The 24,068-nt window shown below is 58.9% G+C and overlaps 5 protein-coding genes across 8 annotated transcripts; 2 read left to right on the top strand and 3 right to left on the bottom strand.

Moving 5' to 3' along the window:
• Positions 1-1,463: 1,463 nt before the first annotated feature.
• ZNF593 (zinc finger protein 593) lies at positions 1,464-2,736 on the bottom strand. The gene is made up of 3 exons (XM_014890522.2): positions 2,509-2,736; positions 2,051-2,113; positions 1,464-1,934 (listed from the first exon to the last, which is right to left on the bottom strand). Exons 1-3 carry the CDS (start codon positions 2,703-2,705, stop codon positions 1,793-1,795), a joined length of 402 nt encoding a protein of 133 aa, XP_014746008.1. The 5' UTR covers positions 2,706-2,736; the 3' UTR covers positions 1,464-1,792.
• Positions 2,737-3,373: 637 nt separating this feature from the next.
• Positions 3,374-4,265, top strand: C24H1orf232 (chromosome 24 C1orf232 homolog). The gene is made up of 4 exons (XM_088178245.1): positions 3,374-3,460; positions 3,550-3,636; positions 3,721-3,818; positions 4,007-4,265. Exons 1-4 carry the CDS (start codon positions 3,374-3,376, stop codon positions 4,263-4,265), a joined length of 531 nt encoding a protein of 176 aa, XP_088034371.1.
• A 235-nt stretch (positions 4,266-4,500) lies between these two features.
• FAM110D (family with sequence similarity 110 member D) lies at positions 4,501-7,325 on the bottom strand. The gene is made up of 2 exons (XM_014890518.2): positions 6,718-7,325; positions 4,501-6,063 (listed from the first exon to the last, which is right to left on the bottom strand). The coding sequence occupies exon 2, from the start codon at positions 5,963-5,965 to the stop codon at positions 4,931-4,933; it is 1,035 nt and encodes a 344-aa protein (XP_014746004.2). The 5' UTR covers positions 5,966-6,063; positions 6,718-7,325; the 3' UTR covers positions 4,501-4,930.
• A 3,165-nt stretch (positions 7,326-10,490) lies between these two features.
• Positions 10,491-18,313, bottom strand: PDIK1L (PDLIM1 interacting kinase 1 like). 4 transcript variants are annotated; one of them, XM_088178244.1, is made up of 3 exons: positions 18,236-18,312; positions 15,980-16,281; positions 10,491-13,314 (listed from the first exon to the last, which is right to left on the bottom strand). In XM_088178244.1, the coding sequence occupies exons 2-3, from the start codon at positions 16,262-16,264 to the stop codon at positions 12,574-12,576; spliced, it is 1,026 nt and encodes a 341-aa protein (XP_088034370.1). In that variant the 5' UTR covers positions 16,265-16,281; positions 18,236-18,312; the 3' UTR covers positions 10,491-12,573. The 4 variants fall into 4 exon arrangements, with proteins under 4 accessions (XP_088034370.1, XP_088034368.1, XP_014746075.1 ...); XM_088178242.1 differs by having other exon boundaries at positions 12,340-13,314; positions 15,980-17,375; positions 18,236-18,313; XM_014890589.2 differs by having other exon boundaries at positions 12,340-13,314; positions 15,980-17,378; positions 18,236-18,296.
• Positions 18,314-20,265: 1,952 nt separating this feature from the next.
• Positions 20,266-23,814, top strand: TRIM63 (tripartite motif containing 63). Its single transcript, XM_088178241.1, has 9 exons — positions 20,266-20,459; positions 20,627-20,793; positions 21,934-22,102; positions 22,374-22,469; positions 22,606-22,839; positions 22,969-22,991; positions 23,146-23,270; positions 23,372-23,449; positions 23,556-23,814. The coding sequence occupies exons 1-9, from the start codon at positions 20,301-20,303 to the stop codon at positions 23,567-23,569; spliced, it is 1,065 nt and encodes a 354-aa protein (XP_088034367.1). The 5' UTR covers positions 20,266-20,300; the 3' UTR covers positions 23,570-23,814.
• Positions 23,815-24,068: the final 254 nt, after the last annotated feature.

Here is a 24,068-nt window from a genome sequence, read left to right as displayed (position 1 = left end):
CACCACCCGGTGTGATGGGGACATTCAGGGGCCCCAGTCCCCTGTCCCCGTGGGGTTTGGGGTACTCCAGTGCTCCCTGTGTCCCCACAGATGCAGCTGGCCGCGGGACGTGGGGCTGATCCGGGGGGGCGGCTGCTGACCCCCCTGGCCTTGCTGCTGGCGGCCGCCGGACTCTGCCTGTCCCTCTACAGCGCCCGGAGAATGGCTGACCCCGCCAAGGCCCCCCCGGAGCCGTGAGGAGGGGGCTGGGGGGGTCGTGGGGACAGTCCCCGGGGGGGTTTTGCGGTCCCCCTGCATCCGCCGGCCCCCGTCTGAGCGGGGCTGTGGCTGCAGCCACTTCCCAGCCGAGCTGCGCCACATCCAGCCCTTCCCACCACGCCTGGGCACGCGATGGATGCCCTGATGGATGCCCTGATGGATGCCCTGATGGATGCCCTGATGGATGCCCTGGGGACGGGGGATGAGCCCGGCCCCGCCTGTCCCCGCTTTGGGCAGCCGGGATGGAGAACGGAGGAGCCGCTTCCAGCTCCGGAGCTGCCGGCTGAGCCCCTGCCCGAGCCACGGGGGGACATCGGGATCCAGAGGCTGCACGGACAGACAGAGGGACGGCAGAGCCGGGAGCTGCATCCATCTCCACCCCCCGCGGGAGCAGAGGGGCCTGGGGACACCGCTGGTGGCCACAGAGAGCCCCTGTCCCCATGGGAACGTGCTGTGGCTGCAGCCCCGCAGGAATGAGGCCAGCGCCGCGCCGTTAGGTAACGGGCAGGGGGGACACGGGGCCGTGACGTGTCCCCTGGGCTGGCACATCCCGCTGGGATGGCGGCTGCAGCCTTCCCACCCCCGCTGAGCTGCGGCTCTCCATCCCCCGGGGCCGGGGGGACAAATCCGGGCAGGCTGTGTAGAAATAAACCCTTCCCTACCCAGCACAGCTGTGTCACTGCTCTGCCTTCCGCTCCCAGCACATTCCCAGTGCCCAGCTTGGCAGGAGGGATAAATCGGGGACACGAACTCCACAGGAATTTGGTGGTATTGTCACTCAATGTCCCCTAAGGGGCACCAGCAGCAGTGGTGGCAGACACCAGGCAGGGAGGGTGATCACGCCATGCAGCCCCAACCCTCCAGGAGCACGAAATCACTTGCAGGAGTTGAATATTTGGGGACAGGAGCCTCCAAGTGTCCTCACCAAGGGGACACCAGCACTCTCCTCTCAAGGCCCAAAACAGCTGCTCGCTGCAAACCCAAGTGCTCGATGAAGAGGTCACTCAAGCTCATATTCCCCACAAAATTCTTCCTGCGAACTCCCTGCCAGGAGGGCAGAGGGACTTTTAGCACCCTGTGAGGCAAGAGCTCTGGGACGAGGCTCCTGGCACAGACACCTTTGGGTAATGGGGAAGAACACAACACTGAAGTGTCCCCCCACCCCTTGGGGGGACTGTCACCCTCATTATTCAATGCTGCCACACTGTTAATTGACATATTTTAATGGGTGCATCACTGGAATAACCTCTGACCCAAGGACAGAGCAGAATCTGCTCCAAAAGCAGACAGACAAGTGTGCAGTCCCACCAGCACTCAGAGAAAAAAGCAACTTGTCCCTTTCTGGAGAAGGACACTCGGTGAGGGCACCCAGGGTCTTGCTGGCTCCTTCTCCTCGTTAGTGCCCTGGCCAGGGGGGCTGTGGGAGCAGCAGGGTGGTTTTGGCTGGCAGTGCTGGGACGTGTTTTTGTCACAAAGCTGAGGACAAAGACGTCCTTACAGAGCCACTCAGCCTCTCAGTCCCCTGTCCCCGTGCTCAGCTGGACGTCTCCATCTCGGCGACCTCCTCGAGGGGCTGGGTCTGCACCTCCACCTTCTTTGGGGGGATGTAGGAACCCATCCCGGCGGCTCGTTCAGCCTCCTCCTGCGTGTACGGAGCCTCACGCAGCTGCTTCAGCCTGGGGGGCACGGAGGGGATGAAAATTCCACCTGCTCCTCTGAGCAGGACCAGCCCAGAACTGCCCCTGCCACCCCCCTCACCCTAGGGAATTTGGGGTCTGCTCTCCCCCCTTACCTCTTCTTGTGCACCTTGGATCTGAAGTGCTCCTTCATGCTGTTCAGGTCCACGAAGTAACGCCTGGGGTACGAAAGGATGGGGTCAGGGGGACCCCGAGACTGAAGGAGGGTCCTACCAAGGGGCCAGGGTCCCACCACAACCCTGCAGGGGTCAGGGTCCCTCCTGAGACCAGGACAAAATATTCCCCCAGGGGTCAGAGCCCTCTCGCCAGGGACTACCCTGAGACCAGGGCAATCCCCCCCAGGGGACAGGGACCCCCCAGGACTGAGCACCCCTCTCCAGAGACCCCTGACCCCCAGAATCAGGACAACCACATCCCAGCGGCCAGGAACCTCAGGGACCAGGACAGCGCCCCCATGTCCCCCGGGAACCAGGGACCCCCCAGGACCAGGACAAGCGCACCCCAAGGCTGGAGCCCCCCCTCCGTCCCAAGCCCCGGGGTCCGCCGCACGCACGCGCAGTGCAGGCAGTAGAACTGGGCGCAGCCCGGCAGGTCGGGGTCGATCTCCTGCCGCAGCAGCCGCGCGGCGTTCTCGGGCTTCAGGTCCGCGTGGATCTCGTCCAGGTCTCGCCGGCGCCGCTTCGTCTTCAGCTGCCGGGCGAGCGAGTGCGCCCGGTGCGCTCCGGTGCGGCGCCCGTTCCGCGGGGACATGGCGGCCACACGCCGCGCTGCACTGCACCGCGCATGCGCGGGGGCTGCGGGCCACGCCCACACCGCCACACGCCCCGCCCACAGCCCCGGGAGAGAGTTCATGGTCACGCCCATCACACAGAGACACGCCCATATCCAAACAGGCCACGCCCCCTCAGCCCGGTGTCCCGGGGCCGGTCCCGGTGTCCCCGCGACCCCCCAGCCCCCGGTGCCACCGTCCCCGCCTTGTCGCCGTGTGTCCCCCCAGTGTCCCCCCGTGTCCCCCGCGCTGCCCCGGTCACGGCTGTAATGGCCGGGCAGGGCTCAGCGCGCCGTGTCCCGGCGCTGATCGAGTTTCGCCCGTGATCAATTATAGATGGGGACACGCGGCGGGGGGAGCGCGGAGCCCCGGCACCCCCTCGGCACCATGGGGGGGTGTCCCAGCCTTGGGGGTCCCAGGTGGGCGAGGGGCACCGTGGGGCTGGGACGGGAGGGGTCAGGATGGGTTTTGGGGGTGTCCAGAGCCGCCGGCCCCGCGCTGCCCCCGGCTCAGCCCGGGCTCAGATTCCTTTTGTGCGGTGCAAGCGGCCGCTGAAACTTTAATGAAGCCACCGGATCGCCGGGTCGCCCGCTCTGCCCGCCCGCTGGCCGCGGCTCCCGCCGGCTCCGGCCCCGCTGAGCCCCTCGCCATGGCCCAGGGCTTCTGGCGGCTCTACAAGGCCAAAGTGCTGCAGACCCTGGGGGGGCCGCGGCCGGACGGGGCCCTGCAGGACGAGGTAGGGTGGGGAGTCCCCAAAATGGGGTGACCAACCTCCCTGCCCTCCCCCTGCCTGCACCCCTGCCCTCACCGGGGGATTCATTGCAGGGAGACCCCCCCGAGCTGGTGGAGACGGCCGAGCCCCCTGCGCTGATGGAGGAGGGAGCCAGCCCCGTGTCCCAGCTGGCCAGGAAGGTGAGGAGGGGGCTGGGGCAGGGGGGCGGGGGTCCCTGGAAGCCGGGGGGTCTCCCCGGTGACCCCGGCGCTGCCTCCCCGCAGGTGCAGGGGGTGGGGGCCCGGGGCTGGCGGACGCTTTCATCGCTCTTCACCCGCGAGGACGAGCACCAGCTGCTCGGCCCGGAGCCCTGCCCAGACCAGTAAGTCACAGATCGCTGGGGAAGAGACCCCAGAACCCGGATCCAACCCCTGGGAATGCCGAGCCCCCACACCCCCACCCCATGGCTGCATCCCCTCCCCGGCCTGCACCCCGCCATGGAGGGGGGCCATGGTGGGCGTGGGGGACAAGGTCCCTGCACCGACATTTCCGTGCCCGCTCTCTCCCCAGCCCTCTGGCCACTGAGCCCTCCGAGGTGCCCCACGCCGAGAAGGCACCCGGATTTTGGGATCTCTTTGCTACCAAGTGGCAGCAGGCGTCCGGGCCGGACAAGGGGGTGCCTCCCCCGGAGCCGGATGAGAGCCCGGGGGAGCCGCCGGGTGACGATGGCAGCGACCTGCGGGAGCCAGAGGAAGGGGCCTTCCACTGGGGCTTCCTGGCTGGCAAACTGGCCGAAATCCGGAATAAAACCGCCCCCAAGGGCAACTAGAGGAGGATGAACCAGCCGGACTCTCCAGAAGTTATTTGCGACCCCCCATTGCTGGTGGGCAGCGCTCTGCCGTGGGTTTGGGTGTCACGTCTGCATTAAAGACCCCCAAGGTGCCCCTTTTCCCTGAGCTCTGCCCAGTGCTTTCCTTGCCCTACCCCCAAGAGCCCCACGGCCCCTGAAGCTGCTCCCCCCCAGCCCTGGGGCATCCCCCCCACAACCACACACACTGCCAGGCTAGAAAAAAGCCCCAAACAGATTTATTAAGGGCAGCTCTGGCCACAGAGCCCCTGTTCTGGGGAGGAGGGGGCTGTAGGGTGGGCACTGCCCACGACAGGGGGCTCGGGTTCTGCCCAGTGGGGGCTGCAGGCGCATCCCACCCTCCTGGGCTGGGGACAGAGAAGATGGGTGACAGCAGGGTGACAGCAGCCTGCCAGCCCTGAGGCCATGCAGAGACTCACCCGGGGCTGTCCCTTCCTCACCTGCCCCTCAGGTGCCCCCACCACACTCAGCCTGAGGACCTGGTGGCTCTCCCAGCCTGCAGCATCCCCACGGCACCAGGGCCGTGGGTGCCACCAGCCCATCGGCCACATCCAGCGAGGGCGAGGGGTCCCGTGCAGCCAGCGGGAGCCACGCGGGTGTGCTGGTCCCGGCCGGGCCGTCCCCGCTCACACCGTGGATTCCTTGGCAGCCGCCCAGGCTCTCTGGCAGCCGTAGAGCCATTTGATGACACGGGCGTTGCGTTCCACCACCGAGACGGCGGAGCCCGGCCGGGTGTCCGGCTCCTCCTCGCCCGGCCCCGCGTCCCTCTCGCTGCCCCCCGAGGCCCTCCCGGGCTCGGAGTCGCAGGAGCCGGGGGGCCGGGCCGAGGCGCTGTCCCAGCCCGCCGGCCCGAAGCGCTCCCGGCCCAGCAGCTCCACCAGAGCCCGGTCCAGCCCGCAGTAATTGAAGAAGCGTTCCTGCTCCGACAGCGGCAGCGACACGCGCAGAGCCAGCGGCTCCTTGCCGGGGACACCGGGGGGCTGCTCCTCGGGGCTGCCGGGCACGGCGAAGATGCCACCGCTGTCACCGCCGCCGTCACCTCCCGGTGTCCGCGCCTCCTCCTTCTCCGCGGGCGCCCACAGCATGGGGGTCTCGGGGCTCGGGGGGGCTCTGGGCCCCTCGCCCAGCGCCCTGGCGGGGGGCGAGCTGGGCGGTCTGTCTCTCAGGGGTCCCTGGAAGAGGCGCCGCACCAGCCCGGAGCCCTTGGTGTTCTCCTTGTCCCCTCCCAGGCAGTCCCGTTTCTGCCGGTAGATGATGAGCGAGTCGGGTCTCAGCAGGCGCCTGCTGCCGCTGCGGCGGGACACGGGGGACTGGGGGCACGGCAGCTTGCGGGGCCCCTCCCGGCCCAGCTCCGAGCCCGGGCACAGCTCCCCGCACTGCTGGCGGGCGAGCAGGCGGCGACCGTGCGGGGACAGGCGGGGCTCGCCCCGCAGCGCCGGCTCCTGCCTCCTGTTGATCACCTGCTGCGACTTCACGTACTTGGCCTTGTCGGCCTCCAGCCGCTCCACGGCGCTGGGTCTGCGGCCCCCGCTGCCCCCCGGGCCCTGCGGGCACTCGGGGCCCCGGTTCAGCCAGGCCAGGGGGGAGCCGCGGCCCGGGGCCATGAGGCGCAGGTTGCTGGAGGCGCAGACGGCGAGAGCGGGGCTGCCCAAGGGCACCATGGCCCCGGAACGGCGCTGCTGATCGCCCTGTGCCCTGCGGAGTGGCCGGGCACCTCTGGGGTGGCCGCTGAAGCTTCGCTCTGCTCCTGGATTCAGCCCTGGGAGGAGAGAGGAGAGTCGCGGTCAGCCCCGAGGGTGCAGCGGTGAGGAGGAGGAGGATGAGGCTGAAGCAGAGCTGAGGGTCCCCTCACGGACAGCGAGTCCTGGCAGCCCAGGCAGGAACAACCCCTGGGCAGGAAGGGAGAAGCGCCGAGCATCCGCCGGCTTCACCCGCATCCCAGGAGCGGCTTCCAACAGGAAAAAATACCGGAGCCGCCTTGTCTTCCCGAGCGGCACAACAAAGCTCAGGGGAGCTGGCGAGCTGCCCCACGGCTGGGGGTGCTTGGGGGTCCCTGAGCCGTGCCCCACACGGCCAGGCTGGGCTGGGAGCGAAGATTCTCCCGTGCGGAGGGCACGGAACCAGCCCTGGGTGACAGCGGGGACACCGGGCTGGGCAGAGCGGAGCTCACGGGAGAAAAGAGCCCCGGAACTTTCTGCCACGCAGCCCAGGGGCTCCACACCGCACCCACCCCGGAGAACAGACCGGGAAACTGAGGCACGCGGTGTGTCCGGCTCCCGAGGGACGAGCACGAGCTCCCGTGCCCAGGCTGGGACTGCCCGTGCCAGGGGACCCTCACCCTCCCCAACCCAGCCCCGCGGCCAGCACCTGTGCCAGCACCTGTGCCAGGCAGGTGGGGGATGCCCTCGCTCACCTGAGCCCACGCAGGGATGGGATGCAGGGATGGGATGCAGGGATGCGATGCTCCCGTCTCACGCAGCTCCTGCCCCTCTGGCTGCCGCAGCAAGCTGAGCCCGGAGCCGGGAGCAGCCTCATATAGAGGATGAGGAAGAGGAAGAGCCACCCATTAACCCCTGCCAGCCCAGCCCCGCGGCAGGAGCCCACCCCATTCCGACCCTGCCAACGTGACCCCCCCTTCACAGCCCTGCCCCGCATTCACCTCTTTCCTCCTGCAGCTCCAGCTCGCCCCTGCCAGCTCCTCTCCTCCCTCCGCTTCCTTACGGGAACCCGGCCGGGATTTCGGGATCTGCAGCAGAGATTTTTCCCTCCAGTCCCCCTGCACAGGGAGGGTCAGGAATGGGGCCGGGAATCCACTCCGGCAGCTTCTCCTTCTACCCCAGGGGGCTGGGGGCAGCTCAGGAGCAGGAGCCCACCACAGTCCCCCTCCCCAGGGTCCTGCCCAGGCAGGAAAGGAGGAAAGATCCTTCTGGCACCTTCTCCGGCGGCTGTGAAAGGGTCAAAGCCAGCCCCGAGCCGGCCGGTTCCTGCCTCTTCCCCCCGGGAAGGGCTGTAAATCGCAGGAAGCCACAATGGGCTGGAGCTGGCCCAGGGGTTATTTTTACCGCTGCCCTCTTCCCTTCCCGAGGGCCGAGTGCTCCCACAGGGACAATCCCGGCCCCCTCCATCCCCAGCTCCAGCCCGGGGGGCAGCGAACGTGGCACTGGAGCAGAGGGAAGGACCTGCTGCACCCCGGGCTGGGCTCCCAGACCCTCGCAGAGGGGCCAGGGAAAGCCCCCAGTGCTCGCCAGGAGCCACCAGCCCCCTGCACCCAGTGGCAGCCAGTTTGGATGGAGAGCTGGGGCACAGCCCAGCCCAGGCTGATCACAGCAGGGACAAAGCCCCAGATCCCGGGGTGAGAGGGGACCTGTCCGAGGCACTCCTGTCCCCACCCCAGTTCCTTCCTGAGGAGCTGCTGCTGCCAGTGCTGGGAACGGGGCCTGGGGCCGATGGCAGCAGGGCAGGAAGGGGCTGGGGCCAGGACTCCTGTACTGACAAAAAATAAAGTGGAAGCTGGGCAGGATGAGAGGGGCCAGGCCTTGTTTGAGCTCAGCAGGCACGGGAAAGAAATTCCCAGTGAGAGCAAGGAAGGGACAGACCACCCCTCTAATAAACCTGGAGAGGAGCAAAGCAGGCAACACTGTGGGCTCTGTGTGCAGGATGTGGCTGCACTGGAGCAGATCTGGTGGAAGGCAGGGAATAGGATCAGGCCAAGTGATGGAGAAACCCTTGGCAGCTGAGGGATCTCCTCCTGGATTCCCTCGTGGACCTTAATTTTAACTCCAGGCAGCATGAATCACTGTTCATTAGGAAATGTTTTATTTTCCAAGCTGGAATCCCGGCAGCTCTTCTGGGAAAGCCAAGAGTGAGTAAGAGCAGCCTTGAAATCACCTTTCCCCATCAGGTGTTCCCAAGGGATGCTCTTCCCAAATGCCTGGCCCAGTGGTTTCCCTCCTTGGAGCACCTGCCAGACACTTGCTGCTGAACTGGAATATTTGAACAAGGCAGATTCCCTTTGGGATTAAAAAAAGGAAGATTTGAGGGGCTCTTCCTGGCATCAAACTTCCAGGCAGCTCCTGCTTTTCCTGGTGGTGGGGGTTTTGTCCCTGTGACTTCTAGGAAGGGATTTATCCCATTTTCCTCCCGGGGATGCACCAAGGGGCTTTTTGGAGCCACGTGGGTGCTCCAAGGTTATTTATTTTATTTAAGGTTACTCAGAGCTCTCTTCTGTGGAGCTGGAAGGGAGCACAGAGCTGGACATGCAAAACAAGCCCAGGTGAAGCCCAGCACAGCTGGGGCCAGGTGTAGAAAGTTCCAGAGTGAGAAAATGCAGAGAAGGTCCCCAAAGGCCAGAAATCCCAGATCCTCCTTCCACAGCATTTTCCTCTCCTGCTGAACCAACCCTGCTCCAGCTGAGCAGGAACCACCGTGTCCTGCTGAGCTCTTTCCAGGTGCATTTCTCCTTTCAAAAAATCATTTCAAAATTCACTCAGCTGCAGCCAGGAATGCAGCACCTGCTGCCCCAGCTGTCTCCACTGGCTGCTTCAACTCCCACCCCACAGCAGCTCCTCTGGCCTGAGCTCCAGGCAAATGCGGGAGCTGGGGAGGAGCCAGAGAGGGCTCGAGCTTTCCTCCAGGAGAGGGCAGGGGTGGAAAGCTTGTTGGACGAGTTTAAAAATACCAAGGGTTCAAACGGGCACAAATAAACCTGAAACCAGCACCTAATCCGAGGCAGGAACCCGCGTGTCAGTGCAAGTCAGAACTGGAGCAGCTCCTGTGGATGTTCCAAACCCCAAAAGGGCTCCAAAACCCACGGCAGGTGAGGGCTGGGACCACAGGGAGAGCCAGGACAGACAGACATTGCAGGAGCTGCTGGGGTTGAGGGAAGCAAGGCCAGGGTCAGGATGGAGGCCTGAACCCAGCACTGCTGCAAAGGTTTTTAGGTTCCATCCCAAAAAAGAAGAAATAAATCTGAAATGGAACAGCCTGGGCTGGGGCTCCTCTTCCCAGCCCATCCTCGGGTCACTTGACACCTCCCTGCTCCTAAAAATGGGATTTCAGATTCCCCCAAAACACTTCCAGAGCTCCTGGGCAGCACCTGCAGCAGCTCCGGCTGCAATTCCCGTGTCCCTCAGATGCTGGGGATGGTTTGTGGCATTCCAGGCACAGGAACTGCACTTGGCAGATGGGAAGGGGAACAGGAGAGCCCCTGCCAGCAGCACTCACTGGAATTGGTGTTTAAATGCTCCAAACTGCACTCCCTGGGCCAGGAGAGAAAAGCCCCAGGAAGGAGCCGGGGATGTGTGGGACCAGAGCAGGGGGAGAAGCCACCCCAGCCCACCAGGGAGGGGAGAAATTTCCCTGCAGGAAAAACCTTTCCCAGGGCTGGGATGGAGCTGGGGCTTTACCTCCCTCACCAAGCCCCAGCTGCCAGCACAGGACAGCCGCTAAAAAAACTTTTGTTTTGTAAAACAAAGCAAAAAGGCGAGGTCCCAGCCCTGGGAACGGGGATGGGCAAGCTGGAACCTGAATCCTCTGAGCTTGGGTTCTCCCTGCCCAGATGGGGCTTTAATTATATCTAATTTCTGCACCAGGGCATTTCCCTGCAGGTTTCCCCACCCTCCCTATGGGCTAAATATATTTGAAGTACAGTACATATATATTTTTTATATATATATGTATACACACATATATATGTGAGGTTTATTTTTCTTCATTTTGTGGGGAAGGAATTCACCTTGTGTCTGTATTTAAAATCACCACTCTTAGAATTAGTCCCACTTTTGGATTTTTCTCCTTTTACTAAAGGTCTTTATCCCTTAAAAAAATGATTCTAAATCCAAACTGCATTGACTTGAGCACAAGGTTCCTGCCAGTTGGGAATTCCAGGTGGGAATGTGCCCATTCCTGGCACCAGGAACCCACAGGTGGGCTCAGGTTTGTTGTGGGTGTAAGAAATTCCAAGAGAAATGAATTTACAGCATTTCCAGTCTGCAGATGCCTCTGTGCCAGAGCAGTGCTAATTAAAACATGCAAATGAGGGCTACACTTTCCTGTCATGGATAAATAATGATGTTTCCTCACCTTCACTCCTAAGGTTTCTCAGGGCAAGTGGGAACAGCAGGACTCTGTCCCTGGAGGGCAGCACTCACTGAAAGCAATTCCCCACAAAAAAAAAGTTCCTAGAACTCCATGGAAATTCAAGATTTTATTTCAAAAACAGTCATGAACTTAATAAATTACACAATAATTTTCCTCATTATAAATTCTCCATAAAATATATTTTACAGTTTTTTAAAGAAAAACATGGAAAAAAAAAAAGAACAACAATCTTTCCCAAGTGCTGAAAAGTGTCTTGACTTCGTGTCACGCTGGTGAAGGACCCCCCTGCTACCACAGCTTGATTTCTTTTCTCAAAACAAAGACCTCAGACAACAACAACAAAAAAAAATAATAAAAATCAAAGAGAACACAGAGCTCGAGGACAAGCACCATGAGAGGGATTTTCAGGTACCCCCAACCTATAAAGTGGCAATCAGTGCAAAGAAAACACTTTGGGAGTCAAAAACCCCCAAACTCAGAGGGGAGCAGAGTTATTCTGGTTATCACTTCTGGGTGGGTAAGTCAGGGGGATGCTCTCACCCCTTTGTTTTTAAAAAGCTCCCGAGTTTAACTTGAATTATAAACAAATTTTTCTCATCCAATGGCCCTGCTGAGGTGTGAGAACTGGGAGGCAGAGTTGGCACAAACAAAGTGTGTTTGTCTGAGGATCATTCCCTAAAACCAGGAGGTGAAAGAAAAGAACAAGAATTATCAACTAAGGCCAGCTGGGTGACAGCCACCAGCTCACACAGCACCAGGTAAGAAGCACCTGTGGCTGCAAAGCCTCAGAAGTGGGGTGCAATCAGAATCCTTTGCTTTAGGAACAACAACAACAAAAAAATCATATTTTGTTTATTTGCACTCAAAGAATAAACATTGAGTGCTCAGAACTGCTGTCCCAGCACTAAGGGGGAACAGTATTTAAAAAGAAAATTATACAAGGAAATACTTACAGACATTTTCAGGTAAGATTTGAGTGGGGGAAAAAATCAAATTGGATTATTTTAAAGAAAAATGGCCTTTCCTGCAGCTTTAAAGGCAATTTGAAGACTCTGCTTTTTTCCCCAAAAGGTCAAACTGGATGGGAAAGGTCAGACCTGCACACAAAGGAGCAAAGTGTTGTGCTGGTACAAAGAGCTGCAGTGTCAGGTGGCTCCTCCTCAGTGCAGCCAGAGCTGGGGAGGAGCAGCTCCCAACTGCTCCAAACCCCCCATCTGTGCTTTTAAATAAAGATTACTTCTTTAAAAGGAGGAAAAATAAGAATAATTTAAAAAAATTTTAAAAAATATAAAAATCAAGCCAGGCTGGCACCTCTCACATACCTGTCACTGAGCTTTCTGCCAGCTCTGGCAGCAGCTGTGAGCCAGGGATTCTGAAGGATTTTTAGAATGTGCTGCTGCATTCCCTCATCCATGTCCCCATAAACTGAGGGCACAGGATTCTGCTGTGATAAATCCTCAAGCTGCTACAGGATTGTGGACACCAGGGCAGAGAGGATGTAGAGAAAAGGCAGATTAATTGATTAATAAAAGCAAAAAAATCAAATGATCAATGAGCCAGCTGCCCTGCCAGCACCTGACTGTACATTTTTAATTTGACTCCCTCAGTGATGAGCTCATTAAGCTCTAAGTGCTAAGATCAGCCACGTTAGCACTTGGAAAGCAGCTGATCCCCTTGCATTGCTTTTTTTTTGTTTGTTTACAAAGTCAAGTCTTTGAAATTAGATAAAAATAAATAATAAAGTCATTCAGGCCCGGGGAAGAAGGGATTTTTTTTTTCTTACCCACCTTCTTCACCCAGATTTCTAGCAGACCCCAATCATCCAAACCCACAGCAAATAATTTAAGTGCCACACACTCCCAGTCACTCATGTACATAAATATATACACAGATTACACGACAAAGCCTCAAGATTTGCACTGCCAGCATGCAAACCTTTTTCTTTTTTTTTTTTTCCTTTTCCATGAGAGCTCCTAATACTGACACAGGAACGTGGAATGTGTGAGACACTCCATGGCAGAGTGCTGGAAATCAAGTAGTGTTGGCTCTTTGCACCATCCCCCTGCCCGTGCACACCGAGGAGCAGCCCCGGGCCTCACTCTGGCATTTCCCACCTCGGCCAACTCAACATTCCCGTGGGGAAAACTCCGGCCAGGTGAGCGCAGCCCCCTCACGTGTCCCAGCTGCTGTCCTTGAAGGCGATGTTGACCAGCCTGAGCTCCAGCTCGAAGGCGTCCGGCCTGTCCTGAGGGTTGGCCGCCAGCATCTCCTTGAGCAGCTGCTTCATGCGGCCGTTCATGGATTTCTTCTTGACGGGGATGAGCAGCTCCATCTTGGGGTTCTCCAGCAGCGCCTCGCCCACGGGCACGATGGCCGTGCCCTGCCTCACGTAACTGCCCAGCAGCTCCTTCTTGGTCTCGGTGTCGATGAAGGTGATCCTCTCCAGCATGGCCCAGATGATGATGCCCAGGGCGAAGATGTCAGCCTTGGCCGTGTAGTGTCCCTCCCACACCTCGGGGGCCATGTAGAAATCGGTGCCGCAGGCGGTGGACAGGAAACACTTGTTGACGTTGACGGGCTCCTCGGGGTTGTGCCCCGAGGCCGAGCACACCTTGCTCAGCCCAAAATCCGCCACCTTGAGGGTGGGCTCGGGGTCGCTGGTGTCTGCCCGGCCCTGGGAGATGAGGATGTTGTCGGGTTTGAGGTCCCTGTGGATGATCTGGTTTTTGTGCAGGAAGGCCAGGGCGCTGCTGAGCTGCAGCATGAAGCTGGTGTTGGTCCTGCGGCTGGGCTTGCGGGACAGCAGGTACTCGTTCATGTCTCCCCCGTCACAGAAATCCATCACAAACCACAGGTAATAAGCACTTTTGGGGTCAAAGGCTATTTCTCCTTTTAATGAGGTTTCTACGAGCTGCAATGAGGAAAAGGAAATTTGGTAACTACCTGGTGATCCTGACAAGGAAAGGGTGTGATGGAAAAATGCATGAGAGCAAGATCTACACGGAGAGGGGAAATTTGGGTTAGTTACAGAGCAGGAATTCCTCCCTGTGGGGCTGCTGAGGCCCTGGCACAGCGTGCCCAGGGGAGCTGTGGCTGCCCCTGGATCCAGCCAAGGCCTGGCTGGAGCAGCCTGGGGCAGTGGAAGATGTCCCTGCCCATGGGAATGAGATGGGGATTAAGATCCCTTCCAACCCAGACCATTCCAGAACTGCTCGACCCTCCTCCCAACAATCCAGAGAGCAAGATATTGCAACGGGGGTGGGGAAAGAAAACATTATGCAAATGTTTTTACGTAAAAGAGCAAAAAAAAAAAAAAAACCACCAAAAATCACAATGTATTTGCCAGCCTCCTTATCTTCACTCGTGTGGAGCGTATCAAGCTCAGGCTTCTGCCCAGCAGCAGAGCTCGACCCTGATAACAGAATTTTTAAAGATACCCAGTGGCCATTGCCCTCCCATCTGTCCCAGCTGGACACAGTCCCACCCTGACAAAGCCTGTCCCACCCACTTTGCCAACAGCTTTTCGGGATAAACAAAGTCTCACAAGTAACCCCACACAGCCCTATTTATCCATTAGAGATTTTTACAGCCTGGTCTCCATTCCTGACACATTAATGAATTCCAGCAAATTAACACAGGATCCCTGAACTCAGGAGAACACTGATCTGCAGGCACAGCTGAGCACAGAACACCCTTCCCACCATCATTATCCACATGGAATTTCCAGGAGCACAAGTTGAACAGCCAGTTCTTACAGCTGCACACAGAAAGCAAAGTAAAACTTGCAATCACTTTTACTAATCCTGTTTACACAACTGCATTTGCCTCTTCAGCTCCTCTGAGGTGGCTCTGGAAGGAAAGTCCTGCAATTATTTCTGTTAGTAGTACACCACTGGATACTAAATCAAACTGACTTTCCAAAGTGAAGAGGTGTGTTAATATCTAGAGAGGCATTTTGAAACGCTTTTAAAAAGTGACCTTTCAAGAGAAAAAAATGGTATTAAATTACAGCTATCATCCCAGACCAATTTAAACAGTAAATCTATTTTAGAGCTAAGAAATGCCTTCTTTAGGGTTTGTAGTCAGGAATGGTGAGATTAAGATATCTCAGGAGAGCAGGGAGCCTCCTGTGCCAAGAGGGCACCAACACTGAGTCACAGGAGCTGCACTTGCAGGTGCTGTGAGAGTTAAGGCAACAAAAATCCATCCCCCTCATCTGTGACAGTGCCAAAGCACCAGACAAGGCTGACTCAGGACTCAAACTCCACAGATTTGGTTCATTTGGCACTGAGCATCTGCCCCAGGGCCCTTGAGGAGAGGGTGCAGCCCTTCCTCACCCACAGCAGCAGCTCAGCTCTGGGATTCCAGCTGGAGGAGGAGAGGCTGAGCCAAGGGGGGGGTCTGGCTGTCCTTGGTTCAAAGCGAGCCCTGCAGTCAGCTCAGCTCTGCCCTTTGCCCTTGCCCCTGGAGCAGCACAACAATCCGAGCTGTGTGCACCTGGCAGGGCCCGGATCCCTGTGCCAGCTGGGCAGTGCCCAGCACCACCACCCCAACCTTGCCTGGCAGCTCTGCCCCACCCCGGGGCTCCCGAAGCTCCTCCCTGCACATCTGCCCTCCAGCTGGGAGCAGTCCCTGGCAGCTCCACTAAACCCAGCAAGGCAAAGCCTCTCACCTCTCCTCCCCGAGCTGCCCAGAATTATTTTAGCCTAATCCCTCCATGAAAACAAGTCGGGAGCAGCTCCCAAGCCACGGGGAGTTGGCAAAGCCGAGGATCTCAGGCTCAGACAGGAGCTGGCACCTGCAGGGCTGCTCCCCACCAAGGGGCACAGCAGACACAGGAGTGACAGTGAGAACTGAAATAAAAACAGCCGGCTAGGGCTAACACAGCAAACACTCAGCAGGCTGCTGCCTTTTTAAACCAGGAACACAAATTTCTGCCCAGGGGTGATTTATACTTGGGGCTGCTTCTTGATAAGGGAATTAATGTATTTCCAGAGCTACTTATTGTTCAAACATACACATCTTCAAACTTAAAGGACACTTCCAGAGTGATATGTATTCCCTTATTTATGCCTTTACCACTCTTTGAATAGATTAATAGTTACTTATTACAAAATAAAACCAGCACATGATGTGCTACCAATTGATTCTTGTTTCTGAAAGAATTTCAAGTGTTGGCCTCCTAGAAATCAAGACCCTGATTTCCTCTTCCAAGGACAGCCAGGATGGAATTCCTCCAAGCTCTGTGCCAGGACAGGAGTGCTCTTTAACCTGCAGCTGCCAGGAACTCCACAGCCTGCACCTCCCCTGGGCTTCCTCAAATGACCAAAGCAGATTTGCATTAAATACAAATTCTGGAGTCTTTCAGAGCAGCAGAGCTTCAAACCCAAGATCTGGGTGACTCTTCCGTTTGCTTTTTTTAAAAAACTCCGTTAAATTCAGGGCGTCAGCAATGCAAACAACCCCGTGGCCTAACTAAGCCCGGCTCAAACCCAGGAGCTGCCCCACCTCCTTCCTTCCCCCCAGCTCCACGTGGTGACCGATTCCTTCCACCCCGTGCCCTCGTCCGGGTGTACCTGCAGATACAGGGAGGAGCCGGAGCCATGGGACATCTTCTGCACCATGCCATCTTTCTGCAAGATGCACTCCTCCAGGTGAATGACGTTGGGGTGCTGGCTCTTGATACTGCTAAGGGCCCAGAACTCACGCAGAGCCAGTTCCACGTTCTCGGGAGCGTGGCACCGGATCTTTTTCACGGCCACGCGGGCACAGGTCCTCCTGACGAGCGCTTCGTACACCACACCATAACTGCCACGACCAACCTCCCGAATTAGATCGTACTTAGGCTGGCTACTCACCATCTTCAAGAGCAAAGGTTCTGGGGAAGGGGGAAAAACCCACAGAACTAAAACTTAGGCACAGGAACCCAGCTGGTTTGTTTTTTTGTTGTTTTGTTTTTGGTTTTTGTTTTTTTTTTTTTCCCCCCCTAGGGGCTGGCCTGCCCAGACCCCGCCATTAACGGGGGGTCAGTGCTGGAACGTTCCAGAAGCTCCTCCATCAACCTGCACCTGCTGCCACGGGCCAGGTGGGAAAGTGAAATTACATCTTTTCGTTAAGATTTCAAACACAGCCCGGCGTGCTCAAGGTGGCAACAATTCAAACCTAGACTGGTCTGGTGCCGAGGCAGGACTATCGAGAACGCTCCTGCTCCTCTCCCTCAGTGTCTTCCGTGAGCATCTGCAGGAATAACAGGAGGCTGTCATGCTCCCCATCCAGCCTGGAGAGCACAGGAGGTCCCAGCTGCAGCCAGGAACAGATTTGAATTAACTGCCTTTTCCTGGAGGTGACTGCAGGAGCAAACGTTTCTGTTATAATTAAGTTGTTTAACTCAGAGAAGAGAAAGCTTCAGTCGCTCCCGATTTATTTTTTGGAGGTGACTGACTTTTCACCAAGCCTCCTCTGCATGAGGAATCTACAGCTATGAAAGGTTAAAAAGGGTAACTGATTGCAAAAGTTTGCACCCAGCATCTAACTTTCACTTTTGCTCAACAGAGCAAGGACAAAAGTTAAGTAATTGCTCTGAAAGTAAAACAAGACACACACACACACAAAAAAAAGAAGGAAAAAAAAAAAGCCACCAAACCCTGCTGCAGATTTATGACCCTCCCTGCACGCTGCCCTACAAGATTACAAACCAAACACCAGCACCACCTTCACACAACCAAACCAAAATGGGACACTGACTAGAGACAGCAATAAATTAAAACAAAAAAATAAAAGCTTGACTAGCCAAGGATCACTGGCCAAACAGAATGAAATGCAAAACCAAAAGTAAATAAATAAATAAAATCACACTGATAGATCTACAATAGCTTTAAGACAGCCAGTGATAAAGGTAATTCTCTTTATGTCAGGCAATAAGGACCACATCGAAAGGGCCTGTTATTAGTAGGAAGCTTTCAAGTATTTCCACTGCTTTAGGCAATTTTAAGGGAAGAAAAAAAAAGGAAAAAAAGAAAAAGAGAGAGAAAAAAGGTATCATCAGTGTCAGGCAATGCTACAGAGATATTTTAACCTTTCAGCAAAGCTGTATGACGGGCATTTGCAGTAAGGTTTTGAACCAAGATGTGACGTGTGTGAGAAACGCGTTGCCAGGAGAATCCACTCACGGCACGGGCCGAGGCTGAGCCGGCAGCTCCAGCCCTGAACACGGAGAGCCCACGGGCCAACAGGGCCGGGAGCTGCCAATTCCCCACGGGCCCAACAGCTCCGGGGGAAAAACACCGCGCTGCGTTCCTCAAACACGGGCACACCGGGTTCCGAGCGGGCACCGAGCGTTCCCCCGGGCCGGGAGCCGGCTGGCACCGTGGCATTGGCACCGAGGCACTGGCACCGTGGCACTGGCACCGAGGCATTGGCACCGCGCCAAGCCCCGGGGCTGCCCCGGCCCCGCTCCGCCCGCGGTGCTGCCCGAGCCGACACCGGGCCGGGGCCTCGCTCCGGGCCCGCGCAGCGCCACCCGCCAACTTAACGGCGGTAATGACGGAATAATAGAAATATATCAACACTATGGAGAGTATAAATGCAGCCCTCCTGCTCGGGGAGGCCGCACCGCGCCCCCACCTGCGCTTGTGAAGGGAAGCACCGGCGCACCGCTCGCCCCACAGGGCGGGAGACGATGCCGGCCCGCTGGGCCCTGCCCGCCGCGGCGGGTATCGGCTCCCTTTCCCCGAACCTGCAGCGCGGAACCCGCCCCGCTACAACCGCCCCAGGGCCCGGGGAGGATGCGGGGCCGCTCCCGGGCCGGGCCGAACCGGGAGAAGCCGCGTTACCTCAGCGCCTCCGCCGCCGCCGCCCGGCCGCCATCTTAGGGCTGCGCTCCGCCCGCCTTCCCCAGCGCGGCCACGCCCACCCAGGGCACAGCGCCCTGTGATTGGTCAGCTGAGGGAGGGGCGGGGCGAGCGCCGTGGGCGTTTAATTATATCAATTAATCAATTAATTAATCAATTAATAACTTAAATTTCTGATTATTAATTAGGAGTTGTTGCCTGTGAGGTCCTGGCACAGGCGGCCCCTGGATCCCTGGCAGTGCCCAAGGCCAGGCTGGACATCGGGGCTGGGAGCAGCCGGGGACAGTGGAGGTGTCCCTGCCATGGCACGGGTGGCACTGGATGGGATTTAAGGTCCTTCCAAAATAAACAATTCCGTGATTTATTGCTTGATGTGCAGAAAAAATCAGTACAGCCCCTCCCGCCCTTGGCTGCGCTCTGGTTGTTGTATGGTTGCTGCTGTCTGGCTGGTTGTATGACAGTGACACAAGAGCTGTCGCCCCTCTGTGTTCCCTGTTCTGTGCCATGTTCCCCGTTCCTCCCCAGGCTGCAGGGCTGGAAGTGCCCCCCATGCCCAGGAGCTGGGGGCACAGGGCTCCTGGCACAGGCCCTGCTCTCTCCTCAACCATTACAAAGCCACCACAGGGACATTTCGGTAGAAGCCGGGGCCACCTACTGCTCAGAGCCCTGCGAAGACCGAGCAGAGTGAAATTCATTCCTGTAGTGGGCTCTCCAGGGTTAATTGGGAAGGATCCCGGGGGTGATTAATGTCCTGGGTCTTGCCTAAGCTGTCCCAAGCCAATTAGGGGCCAACGAGCCCCTTGTGGGTTCGGAAAGCTGCTTAGGGCATTAGCACCCCTCCATTCCCGTGAATCCCCTTAATCGAGTCCAGAAGCAATTAGTTAATCAATGTCACCCAGGGCAGGGCCGGGTTGTGTCTGGGTCCGGGCAGTGACGAGCCCTGCGCTGCCCTCCCGGGTGCCCAGCCAGCCCTGTTCTCCTGCCAGTGCCCGGCTGGCAGAGCCCCAAGTGCCGGAACGGGAACAATTTTGCAAGATGTGCCTGGCGGGGCTCGGCACAGTCACTCGCTCCACACGTGAGCCAGGGCGGAAGGAGCCCCGAAACAGCTGTGGGGCCACCCCGACAGTGCACCCCGACACCGTGTGCCTGTCCAGGTGTCCGTGTGTCACACATCCATGTACCTGTGCACCCATTTATCCGTGTACACCTGCACACCTACACACCTACACCTGTACACCCAGGTACCCCCCGTACCCCTCCCTACGCTGTTCCCCCATCCTGACCCGTCTGTGCCCAGGCTAGGGTTACCCTCTGCTGGCACAGCTGCCCGTGCTGACAGCTCTCCCTGTGGCCAGCACTGGCCCCTGGCCAGCCAGCTGGGCATCGTGTCTGGAGCTGTTTTCAGCGAGGCCTGTGCTCACCCTCTGCCCCTCCAGCGTTTTCTGGGTCAGTTTTGAACCCCAGCAGCGGAGCCAGCTGGGTCACGACTGTGTTTGGGGTCACAGAGGAGCATGGCACGGGGACTGCAACTCCCCAGAGCTGCCTGCCCCCTCCAAGCACGCAGGGAGTCACTGGCGAGGTGGTTGCACCCCAGAAGTTGCCATGGTTTGGGTGGGGAAAGGGACAAACTGTTCAATCCACCCCCTGCTGCAGCTGGCTCAGTCCTGCCTGATTTCTGCAACCATCACAATGTCCCAATGACCACGGGGCTGGTGTTTGCCCCTCTGATGTCCCCACTCTGATATTTTGGGGCCCGTGCCGGTCTCAGGACGTGCCACCCCTTGTCCGGGGGGCAGCGCGTGGCTCTGTTTACCCCGCAGCTCCAGTTTGGGAATGAGCCCGGCACGGGCGGGCAGCGCTTCCCGGACAGCCTGTGCCCATCTTGTTTACCGGGGCTCGCCGATGTCTCAGCGCCGTGTGACAGGTGCTGTCCCCGACACCCGACACCGTCGGGATCGCGATCCGCGTGACAGGGACGGCGATTTATAAATAGCGGGGCGAGGGGCGCCGGCAGCGAGAGCGCTGAGAGGAGAACACTGCCGAGCCCATGGATTTCCAAGCCGGTATCCTGCAGGATGGCAGCCCCATGGAGAGCCTGGAGAAGCAGCTCATCTGCCCCATCTGCCTGGAGATGTTCAGCAAGCCCGTGGTGATCCTGCCCTGCCAGCACAACCTGTGCCGCAAGTGCGCCAACGACGTCCTCCAGGTGAGGCTGAGCTGGGATCCGCTCCGTCCCCACCCCGCGCTGGGGGGACACTGGGATGTTTGTGGGGACACTGGGATGTTGTGGGGACACTGGGATGTTGTGGGGACACTGGGATGTTTGTGGGGACACTGATGGACCCCCCCCCGATATTCATCTTCCCCTCGCAGGCCGCCAACCCGTACTGGCAGAGCCGGGGCAGTTTGATTTCGGGGGGCCGGTTCCGGTGCCCCTCGTGCCGGCACGAGGTGCTGCTGGACCGCCACGGCGTGTACGGGCTGCAGAGGAACCTGCTCGTGGAGAACATCATCGACATCTACAAGCAGGAGTGCTCCAGGTGGGCACGGGGGCTGTGGCGGGGGGGACACGGGGATATGGGGACATGGGGACGCGGGAATGGCCCCCTCCCATACCCCAGCACCAGCACCGAGACCCCAAGGGATTGTACCTGGGGGTCTTTCTGCTCAGTGATTGTCGGGGTTTGCCCTTTTCTGACCCCAGAGATGGGGCAACTGAGAGGTGTTTTAAAAATCTACTTTTTTGGGAATGGTGGGGAAACCATGTCCCACAAGTGATCCCCAATTCAAACTTTTCCTAACTCCAATCTTTCCCCCTCGACCAAAATCTTCCTCCCGTGACTCAAAACTTCCTCCCCGGACCCAAAACTTCCTCCCCCAAGCCAATTCTCCCCTCTGTCCAGAGCAGTTTGTGCCTCTGGCTGTCCCCAGGGGGGTGGTGACAGCTGGGCGCGTCCTGCTGTCCCCCCAGTGCTCCTGCTGGAACATTCGGTGGGAGATAAGAGGTGTGGGGGACGAATCCCGGCTCTGCTCGTGACAGTAGGCACTGAGGCTGATAAGGGGCAGAGGGACAGTTTGGGGGGGCCCCAGTGGGTACAAGAATGGGGGACAGAGGGGTCTCGAGGCAGAGCTGTGGCCCCGGCCAAGTTTCCTGGACCGCTGTAAATATTGTGTGAGAGCCATGGGGACGGGGAGGATGGCACGTGGCAGGTGGCCGGGGGGGCCGGGGGGCCGGGACCTGTCCCTGTTTCAGAGCCTTGGCTTGTCCCCGTGTCCCTCCTTGCTGTGGATGGGATGACTGAGCTGCAGCCCCTGTCTGGGACCCCCCCCCGGGGGTTTCTGGGTGTCCCCACCCCGGTCACGCGATGGGTGACAATAAATCCGGGCAGCACAGGGCTAAAATTAGGCTCTGGTGCAACAACTGTGGATTACAGCCCCTCCCCGTCCCCTCTGCCATGCCCAGTGCCACGGTGGCTTAAACTGGGACATACTGGGCTTTACAGAGGCACAGAGCTCGGTGGCTCCCAAAGCAGCAGCTCTGGGGTTATGCCAGGATCCAGCCTCTTTCCTGGGGACCTGATTTTGGGGTGACAGTGGGGGTGTCCCTGCAGCGGGGACATCACCCTGGTGTGGATGTCACCGTGATGGCGACGTCACCGTGGCCGTGCCGCCCTCTCCAGCAGGCCCCTGAAAAAGGGGGAGCACCCCATGTGCAAGGAGCACGAGGACGAGCGGATCAACATCTACTGCGTCACCTGCGAGGTGCCCACCTGCTCCATGTGCAAAGTGTTCGGTGCCCACAAGGACTGCGAGGTGGCCCCTCTGCAAACCGTGTTCCAGGGACAGAAGGTGCAGTGGGGGGGGACCCGGGGGGGGCTGCGGGGGACACTGTGCTGAGCTAGGACAGTGACAAATAACACCGGGACTGGCTCACGGGGTATTAATAGCCCCCCGGGTGACTTCGCCCAGGAGACAGACTATATTTAGAGCAGCCGTGGCTGCTGAGGGGCGTGGGGGAGCAGAGCTGGGGCCAGGCAATGCCCAGCCCGTCCCCATGCTGGGATGGGAGAAGCTCCTGTCTCCAAGGGAGTTCAAACTTCTTCTCTCTGTGCCTCACCAGACTGAGCTGAACAACTGCATCTCCATGCTCGTGGCGGGGAATGACCGCATCCAGACCATCATCACCCAGCTGGAGGACTCCTGCCAGAGCACCGAGGTGAGGAAAGGGGGGAAAGCAGCCCCCCCAAAAAACCGGGGGGTAAAACCTGAGCCGGGCATGGCAGGGAAGCCTTGGGATGCTGCAGGTGCCGGAGGGACGCGGAGGTGACATCCCTTGTCCCTTGTCCCCGCAGGAGAACAGCGAGGCGGCCAAGCGGGAGCTCTGCGCTCGCTTTGACGCCCTGGCAGCGCTGCTGGAGGAGAAGAAGGCGGAGCTGCTGCAGCGCATCTCCCAGGAGCAGGCGGACAAGACCTCCTTCATCCAGAGCCTCATCTGCCAGTACAAAGAGCAGCTGGAGAGGTCGAGCCGGCTGGTGGAGACAGCGATCCAGGCAGCCGAGGAGACCGGGGGGGCCGCTTTCCTCATGGTGAGACCCCCAAACCTGCCCCTGCCCGCTGGTGCCCCACGGGGTCCCACTGTTGGGGACGATCTGGTGGCTGCTGTGGCTTCACTCACCCCCTTTTCCTCCCTCTTCTCCTCCTTCTCCTCTCCACAGAATGTCAAGCAGCTCATAAAAACGTAAGTGCTCAAACTGGGGAAATCTCCACGATCCAAGCCCCGCGGGCAGGGTTTGGGGGGTGTGGGGGATGCCCTGACCCCCTGCCCTGCTGCCCCACGGTCCCCAGCTCAGTGAGGGGACAGGGACACTCACATCCCCGCTCTCCCGGCCCAGGATCGTGGAGGCCTCCAAGGGTGGTCGCCTGGACAAGATCGAGCAGGGCTATGAGAGCATGGATGCCTTCTCCGTGAGCCTGGACCACCTCACCGAGGCCGTGCGTGCCCTGGACTTCGACCCCGGTAATTGAGCCCCCAACGCCCCTTTAGCGACCCCCACCCAGCTGGTGACACCCACTGCTTTTCCTGGTGGCTCCTGGTGACCTTTGGCCGCTTGTTTGCAGCAGATGAAGATGAGGAATACTTTGATGGCGAGGAAGAAGAGGTGGAAGAGAACGCAGCGCCCGAGACGACAGTGATGGGTAAGGGACACAGCACGGCTGAACCCAACTCCCCAGGACCCTCCAGCACCCATGGGGGAGCTTTGGGGGCTTGGGCTCTCCTTCATCATCCCATCCTCTCCCTCAGCAGCTTCCCTGTAGCCACAACAACGTTGCCGGCGGTGGAGAAACGCCCCCGGGCACGGGATGTCCGGCGACGGATTTGGGATGGGGGGGACACACGGCAGGGACCGGCAGCCTGGCGAGCCGGAGCCTGCTCCAGCACAGGACACTTTTCTATACGGGTGCAAATAGGACAAATTCCGCACGTTTTATAATTCCCTTGTTTTGTATATAATTGTCACGGATTTGAAATTTGTGTATTTTATAAAGAAAACTGGTGCTTCGGGTGTTTCTTTTCTTCCTCGCCTCTCGCTCTCGGCTCGCCGGCCCCGCTCTGGGCACCGGGGATGGGTTTGCCAGGCTGGTGGCATCACCTCCCGTACGTCTCTTAATTTCCAGCCTCATTAGCACCTCTGGCAGCGCTGGCAGCCGCTCCTGGCCGCCTGCCCGGGATGTAACAGGTCGGCACCCGGCAGGATTTATCTCCTGGGCATGGGATGCCCGGTCCAGAGCTTGCCCCAGGCTGGAGATGTGGCAC

This window comes from Sturnus vulgaris, chromosome 24, assembly GCF_052056855.1.
Source record: "Sturnus vulgaris isolate bStuVul1 chromosome 24, bStuVul1.hap1, whole genome shotgun sequence".
Lineage (NCBI taxonomy): Eukaryota > Metazoa > Chordata > Aves > Passeriformes > Sturnidae > Sturnus > Sturnus vulgaris.
The sequence above is the reverse complement of the archived record's forward strand: the minus strand, read 5'-3'. Positions and strand labels throughout refer to the sequence as shown.

Excerpts from the sequence above, each read along its gene's own strand:
- FAM110D (XM_014890518.2), bottom strand. The coding sequence starts at position 5,965 with ATGGTGCCCTTGGGCAGCCCCGCTCTCGCCGTCTGCGCCTCCAGCAAC.
- C24H1orf232 (XM_088178245.1), top strand. The coding sequence starts at position 3,374 with ATGGCCCAGGGCTTCTGGCGGCTCTACAAGGCCAAAGTGCTGCAGACC. Across the intron at positions 3,461-3,549 it reads ACGGGGCCCTGCAGGACGAG|GGAGACCCCCCCGAGCTGGT; the intron begins GTAGGGTGGGGA and ends GATTCATTGCAG. Across the intron at positions 3,637-3,720 it reads TGTCCCAGCTGGCCAGGAAG|GTGCAGGGGGTGGGGGCCCG; the intron begins GTGAGGAGGGGG and ends GCCTCCCCGCAG.
- TRIM63 (XM_088178241.1), top strand. The coding sequence starts at position 20,301 with ATGGATTTCCAAGCCGGTATCCTGCAGGATGGCAGCCCCATGGAGAGC. Across the intron at positions 22,470-22,605 it reads ACTCCTGCCAGAGCACCGAG|GAGAACAGCGAGGCGGCCAA; the intron begins GTGAGGAAAGGG and ends TTGTCCCCGCAG. Across the intron at positions 23,271-23,371 it reads TGCCCTGGACTTCGACCCCG|CAGATGAAGATGAGGAATAC; the intron begins GTAATTGAGCCC and ends GCTTGTTTGCAG.
- ZNF593 (XM_014890522.2), bottom strand. The coding sequence starts at position 2,705 with ATGTCCCCGCGGAACGGGCGCCGCACCGGAGCGCACCGGGCGCACTCG. Across the intron at positions 2,114-2,508 it reads TTCTACTGCCTGCACTGCGC|GCGTTACTTCGTGGACCTGA; the intron begins GTGCGTGCGGCG and ends TTCGTACCCCAG. Across the intron at positions 1,935-2,050 it reads TCCAAGGTGCACAAGAAGAG|GCTGAAGCAGCTGCGTGAGG; the intron begins GTAAGGGGGGAG and ends CGTGCCCCCCAG.
- PDIK1L (XM_088178242.1), bottom strand. The coding sequence starts at position 16,264 with ATGGTGAGTAGCCAGCCTAAGTACGATCTAATTCGGGAGGTTGGTCGT. Across the intron at positions 13,315-15,979 it reads GCTCCTCCCTGTATCTGCAG|CTCGTAGAAACCTCATTAAA; the intron begins GTACACCCGGAC and ends TCCTCATTGCAG.